This window comes from Pagrus major, chromosome 2 (assembly GCF_040436345.1).
Source record: "Pagrus major chromosome 2, Pma_NU_1.0".
NCBI lineage: Eukaryota > Metazoa > Chordata > Actinopteri > Spariformes > Sparidae > Pagrus > Pagrus major.
In genome coordinates, this window is record NC_133216.1 from 16,813,473 (window position 1) to 16,832,687 (window position 19,215).

Here is a 19,215-nt window from a genome sequence, read left to right on the forward strand (position 1 = left end):
AACCAATCTCTGTCTCAGCTGGAACAGGGCTTCTGGGTCGGGTCCTTCTGCGGACAGTTGAGTGAATGTGACGCAAGAAACATTAAGACTGCTGATAAATCTGGAAGCTGCACACTTTTACTTTGAGGCAGCTGTGTGTTGAGTGCCAGCAGAAAGATAAAAGTTATCTTGGTTCTAATAGCCTCCATCATGTTTGCCAAGGCCAAGATGATGAGCTGTCGTATTAAAGAGCTGCTCAAGGTTTTAGATGAAAAAAAGCCTTCAGTAACCTCTCATCATTTAGAGAGGAAGGATTCAGTTGACCAGAAAACAAACAAAGGAAACTGACTACTGGCCCGCTAAAGGACCAGATGGAAGGTTAGCTTCCATAAAAGGAGCAGGTCCAGACGCTCTCTGCCAGAGACAAAGTAATGCACAAGACCTTTTATAGCTTCTTGCACTGCTCCTGCGTATCCCAGTTGTGTCATTAAATGCTCAAACAAATGCTGTTTTTCAAGTGTCCAAAGGTTCAGAACAGGATTTCCCATGATCTTATCAGACAGAGTTTCCCTTAGCAAGATAGAAAAAAAGTTCAGCTCAGATGGGGAGGATGAGGCACAAGGCAAGGAAGGAAATACTGTTGATGTTGTTCAGGATTGCAACGCTTTTGTGTGTCATTGTCACTAAAGTGGCTGAGGTAATGGGAGGCTCAACAAGTGGGATTGTGTTCACGTAACTGGAATGGGTTCGGGAAATTGGAAAAGCCTGGTGATGCATGAAAGGTCACAATGATGAAAATTGACTGCAATCGTTTTCACTTCCCTCTCTCTCTCACACACACACCCACACACACAGTCACAGAGAGTTTCTAAGGGGAGTTTCCTTTATATCCTTATTTTATAAAGAATTCTTGAGAAAAAAAATCAAATTTTAAAAAAGAGGGAGGGAAAAAAGAGTGAGCCCATTGAAATGAACTATACAGTGACTAAACTGAACAGAAGAATAGACTTCCCCCCTTAGTTTTATTTATAAATGTAAGTCTTAAGGTTTGTACGAATATAAAAACTTGATAACTAGTTGTAGTTTATGCAGACCTGAGGCTAAGAAAGCGGAGATGTAGCAAGCAAAGGTCGATGATTTAATATTCCCTCGCTATGACCAAACTAAATGCAACTGACATCACTATTACAACAAAGACAAAGAAGAGTTCTTATTCATCAAATGTTCTTTCTTTTCTTGTGAAGTATATAAAAGATTTAACTAACTTTCCTTCGCTATTGTAGCCGTTAGAATTGAAATGCTTTGACACAATCTTTAAAAAAAAGATTTCAATGTATTAAATACTCAATACATAGACACACAGTTCCCTTTTGCTGTTGTGTCAAATTGAATTTCTCCCATCTTAACTGATCTTACCCCATAATTAAATCTACATAAATTCCTATGTGCCTAAATATATTGTGCATCTCTATTTGTATATTAAGATTAGTTGAAAAAATAAAATGAATAAAATATTAAATACATTTTTGCTAATTTCTCACCAAAACTGTTGAAACCTAAAACCAGACTTTGCTAAACACACCTTTTTCTATCAACTTTTCTGTGTAATATCATGTGCAATATTTTACTGTTATTTGAAGCATTTATAGAGAATTTATTTATATCGTTAACTACTGTCAACTATTATATATAGTAAAATGTTTATACTTGTATACATTTTCACTGTCTCTTATTTCTTATTGTCTTCTCTATTTATATTTTTATTCAGTCTCTCTATAGTGTGATATTTTCTATTTTAGAAGGAGCTACTGTACTGTTATGTAATGTAATGTAATAATATTTTTATTATTTTAGTAATTCCATAATGTTCTGCACATTTATACAGTACTGTTAATATGTATTGAATATATATTACACTATATCTATATGCATATATATCATCTTGAATGTATATAATTGTATTATATATTTACATCACAGATTTACATTACATTAAATGAGTCATTAATGGCTTCACAATATGAGGAAAACAACTCTCATTAACTGGCCTGAAGCATGGCTTGTTCCTTCAAAAAATGTTATGACTTATATTGAATGAATCATAAAAACATTTTTTTTATTAAGGAAATGCCATATTCATAAAGCAACAAGCTTTAATTCAACCCCATCCTTTAAATTATTTTTAATTGAAATTGATACTTGTTACTTTGAGTCTCCTAAACTGATAACCAATAAGAAATATTTACAGTATAATATAATATAACAAGAAATATTGACTCTGAAGTATTTACTAATAAGTATTATTAGTAGTTACATTTGTATTTTTTTCTCTCCACCTTATACATTATATTACTGGTGTGACTGATTTTTTTTATACTACACTGAATAAAAATAAAATAATAAAATAATAATCATTTGGTGGCTCTGTGACGTTGCGCAAACTCACCGGAAGTACGTAAGAGGTCACCTGACACGACCAAAACAAACATGGCGGCTACAGTAAGGACGATAAACGTGTCGAATATTTCGCTGCGCTTCTCTTATTCCCTGCTAATTTCGCCGGACTGTTTCACAAATCAGATAGTTTGAAGAGTGCCGGTTCAATTTGCTAAATGTTTCCGGACTCTGTTCTGAACGGAGAGACAAAACGAAACCGGGGGAACTGAACGGAAGTGTCTGCCTCTCGTTTGAACTTAAACATCCGCCTTTGTAACGCGTGTGTTTACTATGTCAGCTCGTCGATTCAGCCGAACAAATCTGAGGAAAACATGAAAACTGAACTAGTAGTGGTGTGACTTACTGCTTCCTGTGACACAGGAGAAGCTAACGCTGTGGACAAAATGTAGCTAACGTCTGAATAAATAAAGACGACATGGACTTTGCCTTGGAGGCAACCTGAGAGCACCGAGAGGTAAACACAGACAGCTACACGATATACGACCATGGGTCTGGTGAACTTTGTATTATCGACCGTGGGAAAATGCCTGGACGCCGTCTGCCTGCTGCTGGACCTGAATTTCCTCGTCGTCCACACCGTAGTGCAGACCATCCTGGCGGTAATCCACTTCATACACAGCCTGCCCACCCTCCTCCTCCACTCGGTGCTGGAGCTGGGAAACCTGCTCGTGTTTGGCTTGATGTCCATGGCGGAAGCGACGTCGTACATAGCCCACGGGACCGTCACCATGCTGGGGAGCTTGCTGCTGGCTCTGGAGGGGCTGCTGGAGAGCCTGAAGATGGTGGGCTACCTGTCCATGCACGTCCTGCTTCGTGGGAAGGAGCAGCTGTGTCGAGGTCTGCTGTCAGTGCTGGAGGGCTGTGGCATCGCTGTGAGCCTGGTGGTGTATTTTGCAAACACCGTGGTCAACTATGCGCTCATTGCCACCCAGAATATCTACCTGGCAGTGGTCAGTGTGTGGCAGACGGTCTCCAGCCCGCTGCAGAAGGTGCTGGAGCTCACGCTGACCTCCTTCACCTTTCTGTACAGCAGCCTGGTTGGGACTTCGGCTTTCCTGTGGTCACCCTGTAAACTAGTGTTGGACTTTCTGGTCTCACTGGTCCATATGTTTGTCAGCATCTTCATATTAAACATCTATGGCCTCCTGCTCACTCTCACTATTGCTTTAACCACCACTGCCTACCTGAACCCTGGGCTGACCCGACAGGCTGCTGCACGAATTTTGGATTATATGAACTCCTTTCCTACAGTGCATCGACTTTATCAGGCTCTCCGCCACCTTGTTTCAGCCCTGCAAAGCATGCCACACTTTATACGTGGCGCCATGCAGCGCCTTCCCAGGATACTCCATCACCTCTACCTGTTAGAGAGAGGACTTTGGCAGCAGCTGTCTCGGCTCAGCAGCCAGCTACGTCTGAGTCTGAGGACACAGCTCCACAGGGACAACAACAACAGAGTAAGAGGCGATGGCGACCCCGGAGAGGAGAGGCGGGACCCACCGGATGGAAGAGCGGGAGATGGAGCCCACCAGGAGATGCTGGATTTAGTTTTCCCCTCATCAAGCACAGACAGACCGCTGAAGAAGCAGTCATCTTCAGGTAAAGATGGTAAACCTCTGCCTGCGGAGAATCTGCTGACTCTGCTGAAGGAGCAGGAGGAGAGGAAGAAGTGTGTGATCTGTCAGGACTGCACCAAGACGGTGGTGCTGCTGCCGTGCAGGCACCTCTGCTTGTGTAGAGACTGTACGAACATCCTGTTGAGGCAGCCCATCTACCAACAGAACTGCCCGCTCTGTCGGCACATGATCCTCAACACTATGGATGTGTATCTTTGAAGGGACCGATGGACGTGGATCTGTGTGCGTCTGACCACATGGAACAGCATCTACATTTTAGGTTTTACCACCACTGCAATGTTGAATGAGTTATGTTTTAACGAGGTTGTGTTAAAGGATAAGTCTGGTAATATTCCACATTTTTCTTGCTGTCAGAAAAAAAGTCAACACATTTTTTCTGTCTGTTGATGATTTCCTGATTATCTACCCTACCGCAAACCTATTCTTTTTCGCTGAAGTTGAACATCTTTAAAAACAGGTCATGATTATGTAGTTTTATTTTTTTTATAAGAGAAACAACTGGGCTCTGTAGTTTTTAACAAATGTGACTCAAACAGGAGTAAACAGTGCAAGCAGGTGTAGACAGGCTTTGACTACACAGACAATCTATGGGATTTACTGACAGTAAGAAATAGAGAATATCACCAGACCTATCCAGTGAACTTTTTGAGAACAGTTTGCAAGGGAAACACATGCAATTTCCCAGTTTCATACTATATACTAACTGTACAGAGCGTGTACTTCTATTCTTTGTAGTACACTGTTTTTGAGGTTGGTATACAAGAACTAAATGCTGTTGGATTAAACAACATTGTTGAAGTGCCACTACAAAACAGGCAGAACGCAAAACGTTTTTCCTAAAACATAACATTTCACCACCAATCAGTTATATTGGTGCAGCCTCCTCAAGTCAGTGTTTTTGTTTACGTATGCACGCTGGCTGCATTATTTTGTCCATAATCATTCTGTAGTATGGATTTGGGACCCAGGTGCATACATGCAAGATGCGCCTGTTTAAATATTCCAGTATTGCCACGTTGAGTCTCAGGTCTCGTAGCCATGGTAACCCGTCAGTGCCCTCCCTGATGCTGAAATGTTTACCGCCGCTCCTGTCTTAAAATGTCGTGCTTTCAGTGGGCCAAGCTGTGACGAATTACAACTTACACTGTGCTTTAACGCATGAGTCTACAAATGATTCCACACACGCTGAAGTGTGAAACGGCAACACCTTCACCTTTCTGTTCTGTCGTAACAGCTTTGCTATTTAAATATATTTCTGTAAGTGATGACCACTTCAAACAGAGCTATGTATGGAGTAAAAAAAGGGTGTTCTGTATTTAAGGAAAGTGGTTTGTACTTTTCCAGTCAGGCCTGATAAAAAAACAGCTTTATTCCATTTGTTTGTTCTATTGATAGGGCTTCTTCCAGTCTTCCATCAGAGGCATATTACAGTCACCACCAACACATAATCCATAAAAGGTTTTCCGTTTCCTTTGTCATTGTAATAAGATATTGATTTTTTTTGTTGTATAAAATGACCATAAACTAATAACATTTTGGAATTTAATTTGCTTTTGTTTCTCAAAGTGTTGATATTGATTAGTGTTTTAAGTTTACAGGGCACTGTTGTGACACCGCAGCATGTATTATTGTTGATGGTGAAGAGTCAGATCTGTTACACGCCCTCATTTGTTTCTTTATTAATGTTAATTTTTTTTCCTCAAAGTCATTTGTATGATTTGATTTGTGCATCATTTTTGCAGCCTGAAGATATGTTGCTAACATTAAGGTTGTGAATGATTTCCATAGACCAGACTGTAGTCATTTGTAGACTACTCCTCTAGGGTTGCGGTTGAGTGAAAACAGCTCATATGACCATCATCTGCTACTACCTGCAGTTTGTATGACACAGTGTGAGACAATGGGATTTGAAGACGTGAATGTAACTTTTTAAAAATGCTACGAATGCCTGTTAACTGGCAAGTCTTCTTTTCATAATAAAAACAATCAATGAAGCTGTCTCATCTGATCTACCTCATCAGTCCAACACATAATCCTTGTAAATGTTGTCACAGGCTGTGACACAGGACACATGTGGGTATATCAAATACATATCTACACATGATTTTCTTGATGGATGACTTAAAGGCGCAATATATAAGTGATAAGAGCTTGTCACCTGTCAAATTCTGCTTAAAACAACTTGGGGGGCAGCACATCACCAAAGGTACCCCCTAATTGCTGCTAACTGTAGCTGCTTTAGCTAGTTAGCTCAATTAGCCATACAGCTAGCAGTTTACACTGGGTGCTCAGGGACCAGGGGAGCGTTGGTGTTTACACCACTAGCACACAAGCTTTGGAACAGGACGGGCTGGGGCTAGCTGGTTAGCATGGTTGCAGGCTTTTAAATCCTTTTAAAGTAGGGTTTATAATAATAATAGGTCTGCTAGCTGCACGGCTAACTGTGCTAACCAGCGAATGGCAGCTACAAGTAGCAGTAGTTAGTGCTTACTTTGGTGATTTGCTGCCTGTTATCGTTCGGAGTACGAATTTGACAATTCTTACATAGAAGCTGGACACCTCTCAAAATCACTTGAATTATTAATTTGTAGTTGCCAATTAGTATCCTGTCACTCACATAATAGAGTAATTGCTTCAACTGTAAAATATAGTCACACTAAAGTAGTAGAAAATAATACAAACAAATAGGTAAATAAATACCTGTAACATATCGTGTAGGGCAGTACTTCCTAACCAGGGGTATGTAAACCACAGAAGCACATGCCGTAGGAAGATGGAGCAGCTAATGAAAAAAAACTAATAATATTCCATTAAGCTGCTTCAGTTTGTGCATGCTGATTAAATGTCAGACTGTAATGGACTACTGGGACACTTGAACAGATAACACCTGTGCTTTTTCTACTACACTCATAAGCAGAATACAGAGCCACATTTCCATTTTACATTCCTACCAACTCGCATACTTTCAGCTTTGGCTTCTGTATCTTTCACCAAATTTGGTTTTAATGTGTCCACCATCTGTTCATGGCGTTCACACTGCCAGCAGTATGCCCCCTGGGCTTTCATATGTAGTGGGTGATGCAGATTTTTACAAATGGAAAACAGTGGGAGGAATATCCACAGTTTACTTTCATTAGTCGACGCTCTATTTAAAACTGGAGATAATACAAAACTCCAGAGATAGTTCATCTTTCATGTCTTGCATCTGTGAAGATGACGGGAGTGTTTGGGGGCTGCAGAGTGGGGGCTCGAGTGGGCCCCTAACGGTCATATGGGACCACTTCCAGCACCATATGACAATTCACCAGAGCTTTGCGGTGTATAAATTCATTCCCGTTCTCACTGCTCTCTCTAAAAATATCCCTAGCTTCATACCAGGCATCTGCTCAGATAGAAACCAGGGTTGGGAGAGTTACTTTAAAAATGTATTTGCATACAGTTACTACTTACCTGTTAAGAAATGTATCACATCTTTTTCCAGAATACAGTTACCTTATTTTTGTATCCTGATTATGTGATCCCGTCACATTCTGTATTATTCTGTTTCTCTCCAAGCCTGGTTAAAACTAGGTATTCAGTGACGTTTATATACTGTATGTATTCTTTTTTACAGATTTAAGTTTTATGATCGATCATCTCATCCAACAACAGGAAACATGGCATCTCTTTATTACTGAGAGGTGTCAGCAGGTTTCTACTGGATGACACCAAACTAAACAGTCTGTTAGAGGTCAGAAAACAAATCCAGGGGTGGTTGACTGTCTCCTGACCTGTGGGCCCAGCCACAGTAGTGTTTATATGTTAGTTGTAAACGAGGCTGGTGTTAACAGAGGAGAGGAAGTTTAATGTCAGCGGAAGAGCAAGGAAGGGTAAACCAAAGGAGAGCTTTATACTCTCGGGATTTGACCTCTTCCTTTTGACCCTGGTGGTCCTGGCCGGGGAGCAGTGTGGGAAAATGTCAGACTCTAGTGCACTCTTCCCTGCCTCACTCAGACTCTCTGTTTATGATCACTGTCTCCATCTCTTACTGTGACTCTTCATTTCTCTGTCATCTATAAATTGTGTGCTTTAATCTTGCTGTCTCAGTGAGTGGGAAAACCTCTTCGAAAAACCAGAAGCCATCATCACAGTGAGCATCTACTCGGCTAAAATGTCAAAGACAAACAGTGCTGATCCGGAGTCGACCCTGACCGCTGACCTTTCTAAGGGGGCTCATGAACGATAAGAGATTTTCCCTGCATAGTTGAAGTACAGGAAGGATCTAGAGTAATGTTTCTATTTCTAACATCAGCCAACCTGACATGTAATGCCAATGGCATCCGTCATGATGCAAAGACAAATATAACATACAAAAGTCACCAAAATTTCATAGATTGAAGATAAAATCTGGAGATTTACGAAAGGTAAGGTAAGGCCAGTGGTGAGATGTAAATAAGTACATGTACAAATTTGAGATACTTGTACTTAAATCCACATTATGTAACTTTTTGACCTTAAAATAACAGCTTCAAAGTCATGTTGATGGTACAGTGTCTTGTAATAGAGTGAATGGTGTCTGTCTCAGCCACTCCGCCCCCCATCACTTGTTTCTGCACTATGTGACTTCAGTGAGAGGGTAGGATCACAGTGTTACACACATGTTTACTTCAACATACACGTTTTCAACACATAACATTGTTGTGATGTAATGTGTTTTGTTTGTAGTTAGCACCTACATTACATCTGACAAATTGTTACAGACTTTACAAACTGTGGGGGGTGATTTGGCGTTGTTGCTTTAACTTGAGTCTTTTATTTTCATGCCACTAATTCTACTCCACTATTCGCAAACAAAAGTTTTAAATATAAATTAAAACAGCCAACAATTTATACAAGTAAGGTTGAAATGATCAGTCGCTTACAGACAAAATAAACTGGCAACTATTTGTAATAATTTCAAGGTTTATATTATCGTTTGGACACAACAAGTATTGTGAATACTTCATTTCATTGTGTTCACAATTTTCACAATCAACTGATTAAAGCTGCTGTAAGTGTTGTTTTTAATTTTAGCTAACTTCCTGTCCGTTTTTGCAGTTAGTGCATTCACGAACAGACAGGACCGCCTTGTTATGGAGGTCTCTGTCCTGATTGGATAAGGGGGCAGGGATAGTAGAAAATGTAGTTTCTCTTTTACTGCATGAGAGACATGTGGCACTGACCAAACACTCTTTAACAGTGATTACTGTTGGGATATACACCTAACACTTATTTTAATAAGAAATAACATTTACTGCAGCTTTAATGGAGAAAATAACCTCTAGTCCGTTATGAAATAATCATGAGCATATAGAAAATAGTTAATAATAAATTAATAATCAGCACTGTAAAATCCAGCTTTTACTTGTTTGTAATAATAATCTAATGATGTAATAGATAATAGTTTAACAGTCATATGGGACATTTACTTTTAAGTACATTACAAGTATTTTGTCAGTGTTGTCAGTGTTAGTATTGTTACTTCAGTAAATGATCTGAATATGTCCTCCAGCACTGGATAAGACAAACCCAAGAGAAAATCATGTGATTGAATTAAAATGTTGGACAGTAAAGTGAAGAGATGAAGAAGAAGAGACAGGCAGCTCATGACCCCTGGCCTCCGTCCAACCCTGACTCCACTACAATGAAGAGGTTTGTTGTAATTAATCCAGATAATCCTGATAACCTTGAGTAAATGCAGCGTGTGATGTATGGGCCATGCAGAGATTAAATCTGTGGGCTCCTGCAAGTCGGTAGCTGGACGATAGCCATCAGGTCAGAGGGCTCATTATAGTGGTACTTGAACTTTCACCTTCTGACTGAAACGTGCCTCTGTTCCTACAAAAAAAGAAGGATGGCCCGGGCTGAAAGAGTGCTTTAAAACTACTCACTGATTTAAATACTATTCACAGGTTTTTCAAAGCAAGTGGCTTTATGTTGCACCAGCTTTCATACATTTCTAATGAACAGAGAAGAGGAAAATATACTATGTCATTGAGGTGTTTCACCAATGTGGTTTTATTTAATGGAAATAATCCATCTGGTTTAGCATTTATTGAGGATTTTGTCCAAATTAGTGCCACTACTTTGGAAGTAAGTGCCTTTAATTTGTCATTTTTTCCCCATAAAAATGCCTGATTGCCTTTAATTTTGTGTTTTTCTCTAAAAAAAGGTTTTTATATAGCCCAAAATCACAATCACATTGCCTCAGTGGGCTTTACAATCTGCACAGTGAATGACATCCTCTGTGATTAGACCCTTGATTCAAGTAAGGGGGGAAAAAAGCAGGTGTTGTGTTTCAAATGGTAAATTGTACATTTTTGCTAAAGGAAGAATATTATGACTATATACTGGACTCCCTGGGTTGAATAATAATATCCTGATGTACTTTACATGTGTGTGTGTGCACAGCCACTGTTGCACGCATCATAAAGGCACGTCAGGACTCAGACACTGCTGACAGAGCTGGTTGAAATGATGAGTCCTGTCCACAAAGTCTGAACCACAAAGTCATGATGACACCCTCCTATGCAGATGCTCCTGCAGACAGTGTATGAGCTGCTGAACTGTGATACAACACTGCCCCTTGCTGGACAACAACATTCACTTCTGGTTAGACAACTGGCAGCTGATTTTCATTGCAGAGAAATGTGAAATTGGCGAACTTGATCATGTCTGCTGCCATTTTCAGCCGTTACTTTGATATCTACCCAACAGCAACATCTTAAATATCAAACACTAACGCTCTGGGACGGTGACTGACCCGACCTACAATCCCAAAGCATCAGTTGTTCATCATCACTCTCCTTCACCCAAACAGACACCCTTCCACCAATGAGCGCTCTGTATTTCAGGGAGTGATGTCACTGTCTGCTTGGCCATCGCCTTCAAGCAGTTAGAGAGCGATTCACAGGCCGTGAACTAATGGAAATAGCTTATTGATGCCAGGGGAAGATTGATTAACTCCCTGCTTCTCTCATTCTGCCCTAGAGGGAAAAGTTATGAGGATATATTTAAAGCTTAATTATGTGTAGGAGTCCCAAGGAGTGAAGGGAAAATAACTTTTTCTCATGTGTGAGGCAGTTTAGCCAATTTGAAAGGCACAGAGGGGCTGAGTCTGAAAGAGACTAAGCTAAATAAAATAATTCATGTTATTGTTTTAAACTACAGTGACGGGAAGAAGGAGATGACTCACCCCAACAAGCTCAGTGTATTGAAGTGCAGCTGGAGAGTCTGTCGAGGTTCTTACAGCATTTGGTGAAATCATTAGGAGAGAAATAAACAGTAAATCCAGGGGAAAATGAATATTTTCCAGCCTCCTTCATTATGGTATTTACTTTGGTAGTGCTTTGCCTTTGGGGATAAAAAACAGAGAGTTAGGTATCGAATTTTATTGATAAAAAAGTGCCACATTGAAGTTGATTAAACAGGCAGTGGTGGAAAGTGACTGTACTTTCAAGATACTTTTTACATCTAGGGAAATATTGCAGTTTTACTAAAGTAGTTTTACTTCACAGTTATGGCTGCTAGTTAGTGTTCAGATTATGATTTTACATTTATAAAACATGTGACAAATGTATAAAATATGATGCACTGTTAAAGATTAAATCAGTGGCTCCTAACCTTTTTGGCTTGTGAGTCCTTACAAAAAGTAGTGTCTAGGTGGAGGCCATTGTCATGTTTCAGATGTTGATGAGCTGTTAGTAGCTCCAGCTTCTTAGATAGTTAAACAATTTGAGGTTCAATGAGGTTAAATTATCTAATAAAAGGACTAGAGTAAAGCGTCCCTGGTGCCCTCATGTTTAATAAATTGCTGCAGAAGTGCCCTCTTGGATGCCCTTCCAGCGGACAAACCGTGGTGAAGTGCCCTCTCTCCACTATAAATACATCATAAGTTTCTGCGCACTGTTGTCCCCCCGCAAAGTGAGTCAGATGTCAGTCGTGTGTTTTGAAAACTGTGATGATTTATTCATTTTTTCATGTTCACTGTGCATTGATGTGAAATAAAAGTGTCATAATAGCACAGAAGCTGTTTGAATGTGTGGTGTGGAGTTGGCTGTTGTCACAACATCTGTTACAAGAATTAAGTGTCATAGCAGTTTAAAAAGGCTGCAACAGTGAATAAACATTACTGCGGTACCTCACACTTCACCAGTACAGTATGTGCCATTCACGTAACATTGTCTGGTGTGTGTTTTTTTTTACTTCTTATGAAAATACAGATGTACCATGTCACTTCTTATTCACTTGTGTCTCTCCAGAACTTCTCAATTAAGAAAATAGGGAAAAGAGGTTGTGGTTCATTTCCCAAAGTGGGATATGACTTTGTTATGTTCATGAGCACATGTCATGCAAACACAGCAGAGTTTTTCCAGTCTGAGTACACCAGGAAGCCGGTGAATGTGCTGTCTGTCTTTGTACTGGAGTAAAATCCATTGTACTCAGACAGAGCCATCTGGACCCACACCTGGTCACCAGGGATGAGGTGGAGCAGGGAGCCGCCTGACAGAGACACTGGTTTGGGCCAGTTGCCATAGAACTGGAAATAAGATGCCACCGCGTGTGAGTTCTTCATCAGGTCAAACTGGAGGCTGGAGCGGTAGACTGTTGCGTGGACGGAGAAGTAGTAAACTCCAGGAACTTTGCAGGTGAAGCGTCCTGTCTCTGTGCTGTAGTCACCTTGTTCGTTGAGAATGATCTTGTCAAAGCGGACTGCTTCGCCTGCAGTGAGGGGTAAAGTGCGGCCTTCAGATAATTTGGCACTGAAGGCTGATTTGGGCGCCACTGCACACTCCCCATCCTGACCCCTGTCCCCTTTATCTCCCGGGTCACCTCTGTCCCCGGTCAGGCCTCGCGCTCCTGACTCACCTGGAGGAAGAGGAGCACGGGTATGAGCAGACATGTATCATGTACCCACATATACAGTAAATCAATCAAATAAAGCACCTTGGTCTCCCCTGTCCCCTTTCTCTCCCTTCTCCCCCGGGGCAGCATCTCTCCCGTCCCTCCCGTCTCTCCCCGGCTGACCAGGATTGCCATGTACTCCAGGAGAGCCTGGGATGCCAGGGTGACCAGTGCACAGACTGGGAGGGATCTTGTTGTCTTCTAACTGGTTGGAAAGATGGACTTGGAGGATGAGGAGGGAGTTCAGCAGGGGCAACAGCCTGAGTGATGTCATTGCAGTGTCAGGGCTGAGAGAGAAAAGAAGAATATGGAAAAATTATAGTTTACAAACAAGTCTGTGTGGGAGTGACACCAAACTATGACCTTGACGGCATACAACGGGATAATAGTGATCAGATTAAACAAAAGTGCACCACAAATGCCACTGTAAACACCACTCCAAATCGCACATTATCAGATTACAGAAGCAGGGAGCAGCATGTGTAAACACACTGAAAGGAGTGTTTTACAGTATGATTAAAGCACTTACAGTATAATATTCAGTTTACCTTCTTGTCAAACATACTACAGCACAGGGTTACACAGGTTTCAGTTTAGTTTAAGTTAAAGGGAGTCTAACAAACAAAGCTAAGGACTCTCAGACAGACATGTCACAAAACAAGACTCTGGTTAGAGTATTGATTCAAGCACAGTGACATTTTGTCCCAAAACTTTCAGTACAAATGGTTGGTTGGTTGGTTGGTTGGTTGGTTGGTTGGTTGGTTGGTTGGTTGGTTGGTTGGTTGGTTGGAGTTGGTTGATTGGTTGGTTGGTTGAATGGAGTTGGTTGGTTGGTTGGTTGGTACAGTATCATATTTAGGTGGCTGGTATACAGTTTGATGTGGATTAAGGAGACTGATGGCTTTTGGCAGAGGTATTCACTCTACTAAGTGCAAATCTTCTATTTCATTACTATTACTATTCTCAAGTTTTGGATTTCTAAGGGCAGCCTTGTACTGGTCCATTAGTCGAAGGAGCTACTGAGAATAGTCCACCTGGAGAAGCCAACCTACCTACCTAATTATGAGGGATTTGTTGAATTATGGCAACCAGTCTTGGACATGGTGCAGCCGTCTGGACTGGACTTCGCTCTGCCTTATTAAAAACATTGGAACTGCCTATTAGTGAGTCCTGCTATTTTTGTGTTTTGTTAAGGCTGTTCAAAAACTGAGTGGTTCTGTACACAGGGCCTCAATTAAAAAAGGAGGACAATATAATAGCTGTAATAAAAAGTGGAGTCTTCTTACTGACATTTGACTGCAATGTAAACACCTACATGGAACTTGTGTTTATTAACACAGGTGCAGTTGTTGGCACCGACCGGTGATTCAGCTTCCTCAAATAATGGGTTGAGAGTTATTATGCTCAGAACAGCATGCTCTGTTTCAGGGAAGGCATGTGGCAGGATTAGCAGGAAGGACTGATTTTTACAGCTGCAGAAGTTAAATCTCAACACCTGAACTCTGAAATAACATTCAGTCATTTTTCATTACACACTGGTTTAAATATACAGAATGCAAAGATCACAATTGCATGTTAGTAAAAATGTACTTCTAACACACCATTTATATGCAGGCTTATTTCAGTCATCCTGAATTGAAATACAGGATTTTTCATAAGACTGACATGACACCTGAACATGAAGAAGTCTGTATGAATGTTTATGACAGCCGTCTTTAAGTGTCATTCAGTCAATTATGTCACTGTCAATGCACTATTGTTATGACAACCTACTTTAGCGACAACTAAAACTCCCTAAATAACCTTGATATTCCCTGTTGTCAAACCAGCCTTATAATACTTAATGACATCTTAATGAAAAGTACAAATTGTACCGCTGTAGCTGAAGTCAAGAAAAATAATTGTGACACTGTTATGATGGCCATGACAGCCAATGTCAAAACCAACCACACATGACAGTTCAGTGGTTGGCATGAATAGAATCATGAGAATCTAAGCTTTCTAACAGTGTATGGCATGACGATATACTTAAATTGAGGCGTTTGTCTATTTCCTTCACTGTGTTTGTATTGTTTGGCGAACTAGTCGGACAGCCCGCAGGCTTTAGTCACGTCCGCCAATGAAACACACCGTAACTTTGAGTAAACTTGTGGATTTCTCTGGGTTTGAACATTGTTGGAAACATTCAGAATGACGCATACACAACTCAACAAAATGCATAACACATGTCTCTTTCTTACATATTATATCTTTAATGTCAAGTTTTCATAACAAAGACATCTCCAACAATGTCATGTTTACATTAAAAGTGACATAATTGACCGAGTGTTACGTTTCTGTGAGGGGAAATGTAGAGTTGGCCATTAGAAAAATCTGCTTTTTCAATTGAAGAGGATGGAAATAACACAACTTCCTGAAGTAATGATGAATCACGTCTTGACGAGACAAAACATGGCACTCTCGGTTTCTTAACAGGCGTATCCAATAAAAGCTTGATGAGATGCTGAATACCAGACGACCGACTCAGAAACTACTCACAGTTTTATGTATCAAGCACCCTAACTCACAATGTTTTCCTTGCTTTGGTCAGCAGACACAAGCCCGTCTCCAATGTCGCCCTGTTTGGTGGTCAGGACAGGCGTCACAGGACCATAAACTGAGCTGATGAGCTGAGCAGGACGACTCACAACTATCTGACACTACCGGCTTGTAGCGGGACTCCAACTTTATGGTTTACTAATGAAAACTTACTGTTTGTGGTGTGTGACAATGATGATAAAAGTTAACAGTTTTTGTCGCCTTTCTGCTTCTAATTGAAAGTGACAGTTTGCATCCACACAAAAAAAGAGACAGGCAGAGGAGGATTAAAAAGAGAGAGAGAAACAGTGAGGGGAAAAAGGAGGAGGGAGGGAAAAAAAATGCATGTCAGCATTCCTGGCAGAAGAGGAGAGCAGACAAGAGGACAAACACTGAGTCTGAACAGCTGTCTGCAACCACTCCTCAGTAGCCCTTTGATGATTAGAAACATGTTTTGCTGCACAAAACCGAACCTGATCATTGGACTTGAGTCTTGATTTCAGTAAGTTCAGTGAACTTCTGGACTTTGCGCCACCTGGATGATCAAGATGAACTTCTACAGGCAGTTCAAAGATCTGAGTTCCCTGAAATCAGACATGAGTAAAAGTTTGGCATGTTTTCTTTAGACCAGATGGAGTTCAGTGACATAATCCACATTTACTGTAACACAATATCAGGCTGTTACAGCTGCCCATTTATTTTAACCCTGTGTCACCGAATGAGGCCCTTACCTGGTGGTGGAAAGTACTGTAACTCAAGTAAATTTACTCAAGTAACTTTGATATACTCAATGATGGAATGTAACTAAAGTATATTGTACTTTTTTACTCTAGTTACCGTAACACTTTACAATAAGATACACAAAAAAGTTACTGAGGAGCGAGTAAGGAATGAATCAGGAATGACTTGATAGTTAATGAATCGTAAATTAGTTATTCCATAATAAGTGTGATTCAAGGAATATTTAGTAGATAGTGATGAGTTAGTGGAGAACGGAGTGAGAGATAATGAATCATTAGGTAATGATTAGTTCATGATATCTGTGAATCAACATACTGATAACTTTCTTAATGAGTTGTTCCTGATTAACTTCCAACGACCTGCTAATTGGCACAAACTAGTGATGACTCATTAATTATTAAATACTGAATCATTAGTTATCCTTTTTTTGTACCTTCAAGTATCCTACTGTCTCTGGTTTGTCATCAAAGAACTAATTGTGAACTCCCAGGAAGTGAGTAACTAATGATTAAGTAATTAGTATTTAATGAGCCTATTTGATATCTACCCAGTATGATATGTCAGTTTACTTGATGGTACACATAAAGAGTAACTAATGATTCAGTAACTTGTATTTAATGAGTCATCATTAGTTTGTGCTAATCAGCAAGTAGTTCATAGCTAATCAGGAACAACTCATGAAGACAGTGATCAGTATGTCGATTCAGACATTTATGAACTAATAATTACCTAATGATTCATTAGTATAGTATCTCCCAGTCTGTTGTCCAATAACTCATCACTATCTATCGTATAGTCCTCAAATCACAGTTAACCAGGAATTACTCCATTTTTTGAGTCCCTTTGTTGTAAAGTGCTAACTTAGTTTCTAAACAGAAAAAAACAATGATTAGAATACTGAAAAATTCTGAATAACAGATTAATGTAAATATATGTATCATTTTATATACATATATGTATAATTTAAGATACTTAAGTACATTCATTGCTAAAAAAAAAAAATTTGATTCTTGCGTACATTTAATATAAGACACTTTAAGACTTTTACTCAAGTTCTTTTGGTGACTTTCACTTTTGCCAAAGTAATACTTTAACACAATATCTTTACATTTACCCAAGTATGACTGATATACTTATAATTTACTTATTCAATTTTCTGCTACTTTATATTTTCACTCTGCTACATTTATCTAACAGTCACTACTTACTCAACAAATGAGTATTTTCCACAGAGCTTAGAAATATTGCCATTAGGGTTTTTAGGATTATTAGTAATTCCACTTTAACCAGCAACAACATTAAAATACTGCTTTAACTTGAATACATCAGTAACAATAATCGGTTAATTTATTATATAACAATTCAACACTGACAGGGTTGACACTTTTGATACTTAAGTACATTTTGCTAATATATATGAACTTTTACAGTAAAGTAAGTAAGTCCTTTCACTGTGGTATTCCCACTTTTTACTGAAGTAAAGCATCTGAATACCACCGCCTTAAAGCTCTGTACAGTCATACACAGTGATGCACTTTGGTGGTCTGAAGAAAAAAACAATGCTGGTTCTTCTGTCTTTTCAGTCCTGCACACTGTCATGCATGGATTTCACCGGTGTGATCGGAAATTCAAGAACTGAAGAGCAGCTTTTATCACAATTCAGGAAAAGGAAAAAAAAAAAACTTGGTAAAACTTACCAGATGATGTCGCAAAGTCTTTGAGAGCTGCTGCTTCTGCTGCCGAGTGTTCGACGAGAATCCAGTATAAACTGTTTCCCCCGACCAGCGAGTCTGGCTGGGAAAAACTGAAAGGAAATGGTAATGAAATCCAATTAGAAAGTGGGGTGGGTGGGAGAGGGTGGAGGAGAGAGAGAACAGGGAGGATACAGAGGGAAAATATTTGATGTTTATCCAGCACAAATAAAAGAGGAATATTCAACTGTAGCAAAAGATCAATACGAAAGGAGGGATGAGAAAAGTAATGGGGAGGATGATAAATGGAGGAATGTTTGGGAGATTGCATAACAGTGTCAGTGAAACTTTCCAACATATTACCAGAGAGAGTTCAGAGGGCTGTGGTCAGAGAAAGGCACCACAACAAACTGCAGCTGAAAATGAGCTGTCCTCCTCGCTTTAAAGAAAAGAAAGGCAAAAAAAAAGACAACTACCAGATTTCAGCTCACATTCACATATTCTTCCTTCTACTCCATGAGTTTTATTTTCTGCCTCCAGGATGAGGTGATTGGCTCCATTTCTCTGATAATATCAGGAAAGACTCTCTGACAGTAATCCTCTTTTCCCTGTAATCTTTCAGTCGCAGCGTTAAGTTGATAAAGCAAGAGGTCTTAATATCTTATTGGCAAGGAAGCTCAACTTGATCTGGTAACATTTCACAGCTCCTTTGAATTCAAGCCAGTGGAAACATGTTAGTGCTGTTATCGTGCAGCAGCGACCCCAAAAGGACCGGAACTGTGCCAAAACTAGACGTGATGGTTAAGCAGTGTGAGATCTCGGTCTGTCGAGTGTATTCTCTGTGGGAGAAGAGAAAAGAGAACATAAACAGGATGAAGACTTGGAGCGGGACTTTGTTTTTGTATAATACAGGGGTCAGCGATTGCATTCAAACATTCAGCAAAAAACATGTTTTTGAGCATTGGAAACACAGGCCTATGATATGTTTGTTTGGTTTTATAGTGGAAACAAATAGCTTCCTTCCCTCAAAGACTATATTTATTCAGTCAACTAGTCTCTAATGGCGATGTGAAAGCAGACAGAAATGGTGCCAGGCTGCCAGCCAGACTGGATCTCCAGTCAGCCTTCATGTCCCTGGAGATTTCATGCCTGTTACATTGTGCAATCAACATTTACTTCATAATGATATGTTAAAGCAATAGACATGTCTA

General features: G+C 39.9%; 2 protein-coding genes across 3 annotated transcripts; one reads left to right on the forward strand and one right to left on the reverse strand.

Moving 5' to 3' along the window:
• Positions 1-2,488: 2,488 nt before the first annotated feature.
• rnf26 (ring finger protein 26) lies at positions 2,489-6,067 on the forward strand. The gene has a single exon (XM_073489629.1). The coding sequence runs from the start codon at positions 2,922-2,924 to the stop codon at positions 4,269-4,271; it is 1,350 nt and encodes a 449-aa protein (XP_073345730.1). The 5' UTR covers positions 2,489-2,921; the 3' UTR covers positions 4,272-6,067.
• Positions 6,068-12,033: 5,966 nt separating this feature from the next.
• On the reverse strand, positions 12,034-18,228 carry c1qtnf5 (C1q and TNF related 5). Of its 2 annotated transcripts, none has more exons than XM_073487641.1 (3): positions 18,011-18,228; positions 13,038-13,282; positions 12,034-12,959 (listed from the first exon to the last, which is right to left on the reverse strand). In XM_073487641.1, exons 2-3 carry the CDS (start codon positions 13,267-13,269, stop codon positions 12,439-12,441), a joined length of 753 nt encoding a protein of 250 aa, XP_073343742.1. In that variant the 5' UTR covers positions 13,270-13,282; positions 18,011-18,228; the 3' UTR covers positions 12,034-12,438. The 2 variants fall into 2 exon arrangements, with proteins under 2 accessions (XP_073343742.1, XP_073343737.1); XM_073487636.1 differs by lacking the exon at positions 18,011-18,228 and adding an exon at positions 16,046-16,105.
• Positions 18,229-19,215: the final 987 nt, after the last annotated feature.